Raw genomic sequence first — 14,489 nt, forward strand, 5'->3', positions numbered from 1 at the left:
ATCTCCAGCTCTCCAGGAAATAAAATAAAACTTAGTATCTAAAGCTCTTCACCAATATTTATTTTCCTCTTTTTTTTTTTTTTTTCTTTTTGTTTTGTTTGGGTTTTTTTGTTTGTTGGGTTTTTGTGTGTGTGTGTGTGTGTGTGTGTTTGTTTGGGGTTTTCTCTGGTTTTTGGGTTTTTTGGGGTTTTTTTTGGTTTTTTTTTTAGATATGTATGACTGGAAACTTAATTTTTTATTAAGCAAATTTTCATACAAGAGATATAAACCAGGTACTAATAAAAGGATATCTGCAGTTATTCACCTCCTGTGATACGTTTCAACTGTACTTTCCTCCATGTAACAAATATTTTCACAGGATGTTTGGGTTTGAGCAGAAAAGAACAAAATACTTTTTCCCCCCTTATGCTGCTCTATGCCCAAGACACCAAGACATTATCCTCAGTGGTCTTCCTTCCATCCTGAGGCATAACTGTGCCTGTGAGGAGTACACAAGAGAAATGGAGTTTCAGAATAAAATTCTGCACCCACTAATAGCTAAAAATGGGCCATGAAGGAGCTGCTTGGGGGATTCCATCTGCTCGCTTCAATCACATCTAAGCAGACAGTAAAGCATCTTCAGTAACTGACTTCTGAGGGAAGCAAATGTGGAATTCATTGAGGTGACACAAAAGCGAGTTGTATTTACCCTGAGCCAAAAGCACTGTCCAACAGCACACAGACTAGTGCATTTGGAAAGATTACCTTTATTCCTTTTCTTCATCATTGCAACTGATGAAGCCATAAGTGAAAATAAGTTTAAATATGTCCAGATAATCCTTCCTGGTTTCCAGGTTATTTACATTACACCTGGATGATATACTGTGTCTCTAGAGACTGCTGTATTTAAATGGGTCATTTTTTTCGGACCTTTTCTCTTATTTTCAACTTACATGACTATGAAAACAAAACCCCAGCAAACCAAAACCTTCAACATTTAAAAAATGTAGTATAATCAATGTTACTTTTAGTGACCATTCACAGAGCTAATTAACATTCAGTATATCAGAAAAACGCTGGACTACATTACTCTTCTGAAAGCCCATACAGGTCAGTTCAGTCTGGAGGGGTTTCTTTTTGATTTTAAAAAAATGCACTTTATTACTGCCTGAAAACTCCCAAGAAGATGTTCTCAGAAGGAATTATTTCAAAGAGGAAGACAATTGTTCGAAAGACTGTGGTTAGTCTGAAAAGTCATTTTGCAAACAATCAGATATTAATGGAAAAAAAAGAAATTTCCTCCTGACAGTAAAATTATTATTGTTTGTACCCAGGAGTTCTATAAACGTTTCACTCCCAAGGAACAAAACTGTTTCTGTGACTTATTCTAGAATGCACAGTAAGTGCATGGCAAAACTCAGAAACAGATTATCTTCAGTCCCACTCTGCTAATACAGAATATTTACTGTGGAAGAACAATGGGATAGCCTGCTATTATTCATGAAGCAGATCATCCAAGCCAAGGAAAAAAAACAGATTATACCACATAAGCTCCAAAACTGCAGATCCTCAATATTTTGCTGAATAATCAGGTTTCCTAAAATCTACCAGTACCCATATTTCTTAGAATAAATATAATGCTTTATTTGGTGAAACACTTTAACATACAAAAAGATACTTTCAGTGGAAGGTCTTAATCATTCTGATTTTGTTGATTCTTGTAGGCTTCATGTGGAAGTCTAAGTTTATTCAAAACAATATATAAATGGAGTTAATCCAAAATCCAGAATAAAACTAAAATTAAACTGCAATCTAGTTTGAGATGAACAGGGATCCCCTTCTGTGTGGTCTAACCCATGCCCACTCCTTCACTCCCACAACACTTTCAGAAGTGTGTATTATTGATGACCCTTTGTAGTTGGGTGAATTTGGCCCTGTTGGACAAATCCTAACAGAGATGAAATTTGTCTTTCTGACTCAATTTTTGGCACTGTGAATTAGTGCCTAAATTAAAAAAAAAAAAAAAAAATAAAGCCTAATAAAGAAATCCATGCTCATAAAATGCTAAACCGAATGATTAAATCCTTTCCAAGAGTGAATAAACAGATGTAGGGGGCAAACAGTTTGTTCAAACAAATTGGATACTTAAATGGGAATATAATGGAAGGTCACCTATAGCTTTAAAGCTGTTCAATATTGCAAAAGGGAAGATAATGTTATTTGACAATATTGGAAGTTTATATTCATTACTTTTGTTAAGAAATCTAACAAAAATTTATGACTTTAAATCATTATTTACTATATGATTAAGGTATTTAAGCTAACTGCAGCTGCATACGAATATATATATAAATATTCAGAGGTTATTTATTTACTGTCAATGAACTAGGGAGGAATTTTTGATCAATCAGTAGCAGCATTGGTACACTAGTCGAGCACGGGATGTAACCAGGACTGCACAAAACAAGCTCTACTCTCCACCCTGCATCTCCACTGTGTCAGTAGCCAGCCTACACCACGGGCCAGGAGCCCAAGAATCTTAAACTGGTGAACTCCATACATTTCAGTTGAGCTAATGCTAGTTTTGTTCAACTGGTTCCAGAATGTGTGTAATTTTCAAATTATGACCACATGGTCTTGCTTGGGAGGGGAGGAGAGGTTACCTCTCTGGACGAAATTTGTGCTTGTGTGGTCTCTGAAGATCCCAGCGCTGACACTCCTTGCCTGTCTCGGTGTGATCCATTGGCCCTCTATAACTCTCTCCATTGCAGGTCATGCATTCAACTAGGAAAAAATAGACACTAGTTATTTGTTACACTGATGACTTATATCATAAAAAATCCCAAACCAAAACAAGCCAACCCCCCCCCAAAACCAAAGAAATCAACAGCAACAACAAAAAAAATCCAAAGTGTCCCTGCTCTTATATCATGATACCATCCTAAAGAAGTATTTAAAATGCTATCTTTCTGTTGGGTTGGTATGTGTAATGGCCTTTGGAATATAATTGGATTTAAGCACCTAATCCAGGTGCTTAAATTTGACATCACTTTATAGGACACTTACAAGTTTTGAAGCAGATAGAGGGGAGCTACTAGAAGCATTCATGTTCCTATCAGTCTTTTACTAACCTTACTTATGGTTACTGAGAGAGAGAGAGACACATAGCTAAGGAAGAAGTCTTTTTTAAGGTGGCACTATCAAATGAAAAACCATGTATTTTTCTAAACCTCTCTAAATCGTAGTGTAATTACAAGACAAGATTAAGTGCAGAATATTGGAGGAATTCCAATTTCAGTGCAATACAATCTCTTTATACACCCAGCACTTTCAGCTACATATTATATTGTATCTTTTTGATGATAATGGTTTGGGCAGCTTAAACTGATGTACATTTTCAGTCCTGGTTTGGGAAAGTGGGTAGGAGGCATGAAGGGAGAATGGGCAAAAGTTACCAAAGGAATTTGAAAGCATTGCTGAACAAAATTTAGAATGAAAGGTCTGAAAATATAAAACAAATTCACCAGAATTAACTGTAGGCAAACTTCTCAAATATTCCCCAGTTGGAGTAATGGTAAGGAAGGCTCATTTAGAAAATACTATTTTATGGAATTACAAATATCACAAAACATCAGCTACCAAAGTCTTCATCCTAAAGTGAGCTCCAGGTCAAATATGTCATTTGAAGTTCACAGAAGTTTGTCTTTAAATGATGGATTTTAATAATTCTCAAACTCTGTGTAAATTGTTCTCTCCTCCTTCTCTTCCTCCCTCCCTTCCTCTCTCCCTCCCTCTTCCTTTCCTAAGGACAGTTTAGCTATTGCATGTGACATGAGCAGGAAAATTAAAGGCATCCTATCTTGAAGATTTAAATAGGTTGATTGACTGGAACTGAATTGGCTTATTAGCAAGATATAAGAGCTAATTTTGGAGGTTAACAGAACTTAAAAGTCAACAAATGCAATGGTGCATATAAGTGTCTTTCAAATTCTGTGACTTGAAAGTCAAATGAGGTTGGATTTGCAAAGAGTTATACTTATTTACAGTATTTATTCAAAAAGCAAAATGCATGCTTATCTTAAGCTTTCATCTTGTAATCCAGTATCTATATTTTCATCAGAAAAAAAGATGTAAAGCAGATTTTACCATGGAATGGAACTAGATGATTTTATCACATGGCTATACTGAAATTTTTAATGGATTCACTACGGACTAGACAAGCAGAAAAAAAGGATCTTATTTCTGTGATCAGCACAACTTAATTGTTCAAGCTCCTGCATAACCTGAAAAAAGCTGCTGAGCCTGAAACCTTCCAGCACGCTGGAACATCACAAGAACTCCTCTTCCTCTAACAACCTCTTTTCTTGCTATACGGGTGATTTTGCTCAGAAATCACCTGTTCTTTCTCGAAAGGCAGTGACCAAGTGATTACTGGGAGCTCTGTGCAGCTGCTGTCAGAGGCAGCTTTCTGCAGAAGCTGTGCTGGGTTACCTTCTGAGCAGAGGGGGATGTCACAAACTTCGTGGCGCATCTCTGGGCTGGTGGTGAAACACCAGGGACCTCCCTCTTCCCCTCGGGGGTTTCGACAGTAGTTTTCCCTCAGGTCTTTTCCCCGATAGCTCGAAGGCAAAAAGCTAGTTTTAAAATGACAATCATTACAGTATAAGAGCATGCAAATGTTGGGGTTAATCATACTATTTTTACAAACAGTTAGAAACAATCACATTTCTGCTTCCTTCTCCCTCCACCCTGCCTAAGCAAATGCACACACCCAAATATCTGTCCGTACACAAATACACATCTTCAGTTGGGATTGCTCAACCTAAATGGCCTAAATCTGGGACAATTTGTCTAGCCCATAGCGTGCTCTAGAGAGTTTTACTCCCATCCCTCAGCTGTCCAGAACCAGCTATCTAGGGCAGAGCCAGAGGCAGTCACACACTCCCTGCCAGCCTGCACTGTATTCTCCTTCAGGAGCTCTGGGTGCATAGGGGTTGGTTGGGTCTGCAGCCAGGTGAGACTTGTCTTACCTGTGCATGTTGGCACATACAGAAGGTCCAGCTGGGCTCAGAGATCACCTGCTATGTGAAACCCACAAGCAGAGAAACCTCTTTGCATCCCTGGTCAGGCAGCAGCAAGAACTGATCACCAGCGTCATGCAGGTGTGACCGAGTCTGTGCTACACCTCACTGAGAGGTTTTCACTGCCTGAAACCAGGGCCTGCTTTGCATTTCAACACAAGAGATTTCCCCAGGTGCCATTTTAGCTGGGTTCTTTCATGTTCTGCCTCAAGCCCCACTGTTCTCACCTTAGGATCTGCTATTTACAGACTCACTCATAGTTGCATTGTGTATGTTCAGACACCTAAAAGCAGCCCAGCTGACTTAAAATGTCCAGGGTCAAGGTGTTTTCTTCTCAGGTATCTGTAAACGTATGTGCTTAAACCTAGATAAACCATGTCACACACAGTGACACACACGCACTTTATGTAGAGATATATAAATATTTAGACATAAAAGTAATGCTAGCTTATTTACCCCACAAAATAAGGAACAGCTAAGGAACCCAACCTCAGAACTGGTCTGTTCAATGCCACTTCAGCAGCTCATGAGCATATTCAGGCTGCACATTGCAGACCCAGCCAGCGGCATTTCTCTAGCAGTTACACTGCAATGATGCTAAACATCAGCTAAATCTCTGGAGTTACAAAACACTTTAAAATCAGAGATCTGTCTCATGAAAGCTTTTTTGTTAATTGAAATACTGGGCTAACTACATAGAGGATTACATAAAACTTGTGACTGAACTCAATTAATTTATTTCATTTTTAAATTTATAAGATATGTTCCTTTTTTATCAGAATTTAAGTTTTGGTGGAAATATAAATAATGCACCTTTTATTGTGAAAATATCTAATACTTTATTTTGAGTGGTTTGAGAGAGAAACAAGAAGAAAATTTTGAAGTGACATTTTATTCAAGATTTATTCCTATTAATGAAATATTTGAACTAACTGAAGTGAAAAATAACTCTTTTAATCACACTGTGATTCTAGTCAATGCAATGTGGACGCATTACCGAGAGGTGATTTTTTATTTTTGGTGCTTGAAGAGATTAATTTTTATGTCATTCCTGCTGCCTATAAAATTGGTGTTTCTGTTTTTCCTCTGTAGTCTTATGATGAAAGTATCTTAAACTTTTTTTTTAATTGAACACCCCCAGGCAAGTATTTTTGATGGGACATTCCAACCTGCATATGTGTTAAAGTGGTATGTCAGTGCATATTAGAATATTATATTTAACTTTTCTGCTCATTAGAAAATATAGGGAAAAGTCAACTTAAATAAGCTATGCTGTGAGAGTATTAAAAAAAGAAAAAGTCTAAATGAGTAGCACTGAAAAGTCTAAATGAGAAGTAAGATGGGTGAGATGTACAAATGGCTTCAACAGGTACTGAAGCAACATTCTTGAGAGAGGAAAAGATGAGTTGCTGTAGACATCTACCCAGAAATGGAAGAAAGGGACACTCCTAAAACTGATGATTTCCTTCATCTACATTAGGTAAGGAAAAAAAGAAAAAAAGCCAAAAACTGAAGCCAGTAAAAGTAATGGTAAAAACAGATTCAACCACACAAAAGCCATGGAAAATAGCCAAAAGCCTGTGAAGCACTGGTCTTTCTTTGACCATTTCTCTTTGAGAACTTTTTACATTGGATTTTTTAATTTAAAACTCTGTAAGAGTCTTAAAATCTGTGCTAGGATGGAGATGATAATCATAGAATGCAGGGTTTTGCTGGGAATCTCTGTGCTCTGATGGCATAAAAATAAATAAAAATATGACTTATTAGATTGAATCAGAAGTTTAAATGTTCAAGTTATTTCAATTCTTCCTAGAAATGTAATTAAAAAGCATTAAAATACATTTCTCCCTTAAATATGAAAAAGGGATTTATTTTTCAATGTCACATTGTGATAATCAGCTGTTGAGAAAAACTGACCTAAAAAGCTGTCTTTTTGTACTAATAAGTTCCAAACACACCACTACTGTCTGTTTCTTCCCACCTCCTTCATGTCTCTGATGATGAAATCATATTTTCTGATGTTGAAAAACAAAATTAGCATGCAGCCACCTCATTTATCCGGTGACCTTTGAAAAATTAAACTTATTGCACAAGGCAGGAGAAGAGTCACTCTCATAAAATTCATCATACAAGAGTGGCTGTCCAAAGGCATTGGATAAAACTGTGTATGTGATAAAACTGTGTATGATGCATATTAAAATGCAATTTAGTGAAAATTTGTGCTATCCAGATGCTTTCCTTTCTCTAATTATATAAAGTCACCTGTATATTATGTAGAATAAATACTCATTTTTGCTTAATTTATAATGATTTAGAATTCTTTCACTTCTGAAAAATGAAGACGTATACTTCAAGGTGTTGAGTCTCAAGAAGTCATTGCTTTGGGATCTGGTGGTATTTATGGTATATTCCCAGTTAACAGCAGGTCTGGTCCCAAACTAAAAAGCAGACACTGCCGTCTATACTGTAAGAGCCAAGTCCAGTAAGTCCAAGCCTGAGGCTCAGCTTTGTAACACATCATAAGAGGACAGAACTCAACTATCCTTTGTCTTTTAATGTTGTTCCAAGATATCCTCTTGCACACTGGATTGATTTGGTCAGGACAGGACTGAGCAGTGCAGAGCCCAGTTCCTCACCAGCAATCTCCAGTTTGGCTCCTCCTAAACAAATTGCTGGCCCTGGGAGTCTGGAGCAAAAGGCAGCAATGTGGACAGCAAGCTTATGGGTGGAAGGACATTTTGGTTTTGGCTCTTGAAGTTTTATTATCTACATGGCTAAAAGCAGTACAAAAATGTTTAAAGAGGAATGGTTAAATGTTTAAAGAGGAATGGTAGATCAGTACTTTGTAGTCCTTTTACTGATTTTTGAGAGCATTTGCTGGTGATGAATCTCTTTTTACCATTACTCTTACTGGCTTCAGGTTTTGGCTTTCTTCTCTTTTTCCTTAGCCAATAGAGTTCAACTAGATTTACTCTCAATGTATAGGTTTAGCCTCAGTTTCTCACTTTACCAGGTCCTAATCTGAAAAGATAAGTCCTATACATGCTCCCTCAGTCTTTACTTATTGCTTGTATGATCTGAAAGGAAGGATTTCAAAAGCCTCTTCAGTCCTTTCCATGGATTTGTTGCCTGGCCTAAGTGCTCCATAGAGTTTAACATATTCTATAAATAACAGAGAATTGACAGTACCTATGCAAAATACACTAACAATATTATACACTAAGCAAACAGGTGGCTTAATATTCCCCTGCTTCCTATCAATGTCGTTTTCAAAATTGCTCATTCCTTGGTAGTCAATTAGAAAACTGTGATAAACTTCCAGACCCTAGGCTGAAATAATGCAGATGTTTTCTTTCTGCCAGTAGCTAAGAGATCAAAAGGATATAAACAGCTAAAAAACCCAAAAAACACAGGAAAGAAAGAGATACAGACACACAGGCTGGCATTAGGAGAGACCTTTTTGGAGAAAGTCCAAGATACAGGTTTTCTGGGATCTGGAGAATGGCATCTCTTGGAAAAAGGCAAGAATATACCTAAGAGATTTTGTTGTCTAAAGTTAGTTTTCCCATGAAAAATGCTTTATGCTTTATGGAAGCTGTCTGGGCACTATTCCCATTGTCTCTGCTCCTGAACTCTTACCTGTGCTCATGGGGGATCATTGAATTCCAGGCCTGACACGGGATACCACTTTTGGTAACAGATATTGTTCCTTTATAGTCTGCTCCTTTTCCAATGATACAATTTCTGACATAATCTATTGAAATAAAAGACAAGAAAATAATGGATTTGGTTAATGTATGCAAAATCAAAGCTCATCAACTGTCACATAAAAGTAACATATTTATTTGCCTTTACATACTTAATTCTTCAAAATACTGTGTATTTGTTGACGTACATCTCTTTTTTTCTTCCAAATATTGATCACTATCTGACCCCAAAAAAAAAAATCCTGAAAATGTTTTCAATGTACATATCTGATTGAACAAAACTCCATGTCTGAGGACTTGAGTATCCTACTCATTAATGAGGTAAATAAGAGCAATATTAAGTAATAAATGGTAGCTCATACAACTGAGCTGCTCAGTAGTAAAGTGAAGGACAAAACTGTAACTAGTATGTATGATGGTAGGCAAATATGTAGATTGGAAAACTGATCAACAGCAAGTATCTAGACAAATTTGCATGACAGCAAACTCAGGATACGTGTAAATAAAACTGTAGGATGCAGCTTTCAAAATGCATAAAAGCATCCATGCTCAGGATGTTCCTAGCCAAAAAATCACTGACTGACCTCAGGGCTTTTTTTTCCTCCCTCCCTCCCTAGCTGGAAAAACAGAATCTGTAAATAAATCAGTTACCCTTCTTTTCATACAGATCAAACGCATGGTCTTGCTTCTTTCTCACACCATTTGTCAAGCTGTTGAAGGATAACCAATGGCACCGTTTTGTAACTCTGTCATAAGCAAAGGCCCTGCAAAGAAAATCTGGATGAGAAAAAAATCTCTGTGTGGTTTATAATAATGACACATGGCCTGCCAAGGAGCATGCAATGACATCAGATTTATTTTTACTGGGAAAGTCAGAGAAACAGTCCAAATTACTATTTAAACCCACAACTGTGCTGACAAGAGCAAAGAAACAAAGAAATTAAATTGATGTGGTCATTACATTAAATACCAGTTTGGTTGTTCACACTAATCTAAAAGTTCCCTTGTCATTAAAGATCTTTATTTTAAAACTTAGATAAATGTGACTGAGACAGCATTTGTGTCCTCAGTTATGCTGCTCTCTGGGAAAAAAAAAAAACAACATGAAGACTGAAACATCATCTTTGCTATGCTTACAATATTCCTCTGTAATAGTTAGGTATCTCACACTGATGGACTGAGCAAAATTCAAGCTCAAGGAATCTGTTTCTTGCCTAGAACAATAGACCTGTTTAAAAACAAGATTATTTTTATTTTTATTAATAAAATAAACTGTTACACGATAGTGTACCTAGTTTGTCCTTGTTCACTTTTGGTTTTTTGGGTTTGCTTTTTTTCCCTCTTATTTTTAACTGCTTTCTAGCAGTGACTACGATGTGTGCTGAATTGACTAGATATGGGGGAGGGCAAAAAAGACAAACAAATCCACAGAGTAATAACACTTTCTTTCGATACTTGAAATGAAAAATGCAGATCTTTCTCTCCTATAATTGTTTTGAAAGGATAGTCTTTAATTATAGGTAAAATATTTTAAAGGATTTTGAAACCAAAATTGACTACCTTGAAGGGGATAACAGTTATTCCAATAAGGAAATAAAAATAAAAGAAGAAAAGAACTACACTGGTGTTTTTTCCTTAATTTTTCATTTGAACCAAATAGAAATAACTGACATTATTTCCTCTAGCTTACCACAAAATCTACATTTTTGTCACTCATCCCATACCTTCTGAGATATTTTATTCTGATCTGAGAAGACATTTTAACACTACTTGATAATATCCAAGAGTCACACAGATTTCTTACACTTCATCCATACTTTGGTTATTCCATATTCTTCAACACTGCGTTCTTCAACAAAAACTTCCTTGATCTTCATTTAATTCACCATACAAGCTTTCCGTGTGATATCTTGCTGGCTTCAGTTAAAAATGCTACAAGATCCTATCCAATCTCCCCAGTCTTCTCTCTTTCAAACATCTTCTTCATTATCGTTTCCATCACCAAACAGATTTTTCATCCAACTGCTCTCTCTACTCTGTTGACTCCAAATCTTTCCAACCTGCTAACCTTCATCCCTCTGCCCTTGTGCAGCCTTCTGTTCTCTTCTGGCTGATTCTCAAATTCGAGCATATCCAAGTGCCTCTAACTCCATCACTCACAAAAATATCCTTGACCTTTCCTGCCTTTCCAATTGCATTCTCGTTTCCGCTCCTCCCTGCTAAAGTGGGAATGCAGAATGCACTGTTTACAAACTATTCTTTCAGTTTTTGCCTTTCAGTTGCCTTTTGGTTTCTTTCCAGTTTGGCTTCAACCACTTCTGCACATAAAAGTTTGTAACAATCTTTTCTTGGACCCAAATCTGGAGGGTTTTTATACCTCCAAAGTCAACATATTTGAGCAAATTCTTGGACTTTCTTCTACTGATACTACTGATCACAACAATTTTTTTTTCTTTCTCTTTGCACTGAGATAGTCTGTAGATTTTCTTATCTACTGAAATTCTGTTGTCTATACTGAAATCCCTTCCTGTGAAAATGCAGACACTCCAAGCAGATAACAAAGCATTAGACAGTGACAACTTTGCAGCTAAGGAAGGAACACACCTGCAAAAGTCACCTGTACAGCAAATAAAATAGTGTAACTATCTAGACTTTTTCATCCATAGGAATTCTAGTGGGAAAAACTGCAAGGATGACTGTAGGAAAATAGGGGGAGTAATGGACTGCAAACGGTGGTGAAACAAAGGAATAGAACAATTCAGCAGCAGCAGCAGCTTGATAAAACTGATAGGGAAGGCAGAAAAAGAGGCACAGTTATTTATGAAGTCAAAAACACAACATAAGTGAATCTAAGAAGTTCTGTGATGGAAGATTTTAGGAATAATATTATGAAAAAGAAACAAGTCTAGATAAGGATCTTGTAACTCAGTTGGAAATGAACAAGATCTGTGCAAGTATGACACCAAGGGAATAGAGGAAATTTCTCTTCTGAAAAGTGACATGTATTAGCTTCAACAAAAAAGTGTTAAGAGTTAAAACCAGCAAGGATAAATTATTAACCAATAAAATACTCAAAATTTACTTGCAAATGATACATAAACTTATAATGAAGAAACAGAAAGTTGTCTTAATTTCCCTCCCCCTCCAGAAAATAAGTAGTACCTGAACCTTTACAAGTCTGTAGTGCCTGAAATCTGCTACTTTTACCACTTTCTGGCAAAAAAAGAAACCTAAGACTGTTTCAGCTTGTGTACCTCACAGTGATATTGTCACAATTATGTTACAAAGTAATTCCATTTTTAATTCTTACATAAAGCTTTCATACAGAAAATAAAACATCAGTGCTGTGACCCAAGTGATGGGGAACTGCTGCATGGATACGGAGTATAAGAATCAAGCCATGAAAATGTCAATAAACATAGAAAATTTCAAGTCTCATATTTCAAGCATTTAAAATGTCATTTTGCGTTATTTCTTATTTTAGAATGCTCCCACAGCAGGCAGGAAGCTAATTGGTTTTCATTTAAATTGGCAACAAATTTCACCTTGTAGTAACCATGTGCTGATATGAAGCTAAAGACTGGGATACTAGGAATAAAAGGGAAACATTAGTAAACACTGGATCCTTTAAAAGGGAACTCATGTAAAATATGTGTTTACAGTAGCATCAAAGAACAGTTCTCACTACAACAGGACCCATATGGGGCCAAAAGGGAAACCACAAGAATGTTCTGAGATCCCAGAAATGAAAATCCCATGCACTCTGTGCACAGTGGTAGCACAGGCAAGACCTCATCACCTACACCTCTACTGCTAAAGCAGGTTTTCAGCACCTTCTGTGCTAAAAGCCCACCAGGGAAAACAGGAATTCAGAGATCATCAGGATCTGTAATTCTTCTCCATATTCAGTGCAAAGTAATTGCATGACAGATTGCCATTCTGTTATCTGTGAGCAGGGCTTTTCCAAGCTGTACTCTCAAAAGTCCCTCATGTCTCCTCTGTTTTTGCATTGATTCATTAGAGGGGAAATTGCCCCTTGAGATATCATCAGACACTGTCTCAAAAAATAAAAAATCTATAAAACATGAAAACATTTCAAAAATTCTGAAATTCTAGATTAATTTTTTAATAAAAGAGAATAGATACATATATTAACTTGTTTTTTTATTTTCAGAACACAAAAGCTAGCATCCAGAGCAACTACAAGTGGCTTGAGAAAGTTTTTCTAAACTGATGCTAGAATACAGAATTGTTGTTTGCTTGGCATTATTCAGAATTCGTTTTATACTGTGATACTTGATTTTGCAATACTCCTTGTTGCTGCTCATCAGAACTCAAGGATGTCTTGCTGTATGGAATACAACCTGATCCTCTTGGCAATGACATCAATGGAAGCTCTGCTGACAGGGAAAGGCGTGGCTTGTAGCATGTGAAAAATGTCAGTGCCTGGAAAATATTTTCTATCTGAAAAAGTTAGCTCTGCTCATTATTTACATATATAAATAGTCAGAGTACAGAATGATACAAACAAGATTTTACAACAATGGAATTAAAGGTTTACAGAAGAATTTAATCACAGTTGAGAACCTTCTCTGCCAAGAACTTTTGTTGACACATTTCATCTAGCTTCCATTTGTACCAATTGTCAAAACTGTTTTGTGTTTAAAGTTCTGGCTCACATTTAGCCCAGTACTCCACTCCTCAAGTCATCCACTCTCTCCAAGATCCTTCTGCATTCATGGCCTTTCATTGATTGCTAATGGTCTAGAGAGGCCAGGGGGATCATATAAGTCTCATACATCAGAAAAATGATAGAGATTTGTTCCAAAAAATAGTAGAGAATATGTACAAGGCAGACTAGCAATCAGCTGCATGATGTGTTTCTAAGAGACAGCAGATGCTGAAGGATATCTATCCACAGCCCAGGTTCGATTCCATTGTCTCAGATTCGCAGTACTTGCCAGTGAACTTCAGCAGTGTGTGTATCTGTGCTCCATGTGTGAGGTTCTCATTGATTTCAGCAGGAGTAATGTGCAAAGAATGAAGATAGAATATGGTCTGAAGTGGTGCTGAAATACTGCAGCTGTGATGTGTGACAATAACCATTTTATAAGAAACATAAAAACCTCAGAAATGCTCACCTAATGCTGCATTGCAGCCCAAGTCATTCACATCTTAACATGAGTACATTTCATCACTTATATTATGGAAAAGATTACAAGAGGACAAGCTAAGAAAGCAAACAACTCAGATAAAGCCTCGGAAAAGACTGACACTCTCTGGACAGGTAGAGCAAAAATCACTGAAATCAAAAATCACAATCTTTAGGTTATTCTTGGCACAAGCTACCACTGATGACAAATACAGAGAGATCTTAGATCAAAGGCTATTATACATGTTTCTTGGGGGGGAAAAAACAAACTATAGAGTTACATAACTTACTTGCAAGTGAAGGAAAGGCCCTTGCTCCGGCTGCATCTCTTTGCACATTGCTCTGTGGTATTTAACAGCTTCGTTTTTACTTCCAGTGTTTTGTTTACTTTAATGAGCATCAACTCTCCTGTTTTTTTGTAGTCGTGAAGAGGATTTCTCTTTTTTCCTTTACCCTCTAAAAAAAAAGGAAAAGAAGAAGAAGAACATTGTTAAGAAGAATGCTGAGATTTAAGATGGCATTAGATATGGATAACATTTTCTAGGAATTACAGCATCTTCAGTACCTAAA

General features: G+C 36.7%; 1 protein-coding gene across 2 annotated transcripts in view; it reads right to left on the minus strand.

Annotated features, from left to right (window-relative positions):
- The window catches only part of HGF (hepatocyte growth factor), a 57,394-nt gene that overhangs the window by 31,089 nt on the left and 11,816 nt on the right, over window positions 1-14,489 (minus strand). The window contains exons 2-6 of one of the 2 annotated variants that reach the window (XM_088165879.1): window positions 14,210-14,375; window positions 9,419-9,531; window positions 8,700-8,814; window positions 4,471-4,598; window positions 2,643-2,763 (exon numbers count right to left, since the gene is read on the minus strand). In XM_088165879.1, coding sequence (XP_088022005.1) covers window positions 2,643-2,763; window positions 4,471-4,598; window positions 8,700-8,814; window positions 9,419-9,531; window positions 14,210-14,375 — 643 coding nt within the window. Of the gene's footprint in view, window positions 1-2,642; window positions 2,764-4,470; window positions 4,614-8,699; window positions 8,815-9,418; window positions 9,532-14,209; window positions 14,376-14,489 lie in introns of both variants that reach the window. The other variant, XM_088165878.1, reaches the window with a different exon arrangement.

Source organism: Sturnus vulgaris, chromosome 5 (assembly GCF_052056855.1).
Source record: "Sturnus vulgaris isolate bStuVul1 chromosome 5, bStuVul1.hap1, whole genome shotgun sequence".
Taxonomy (NCBI): domain Eukaryota; kingdom Metazoa; phylum Chordata; class Aves; order Passeriformes; family Sturnidae; genus Sturnus; species Sturnus vulgaris.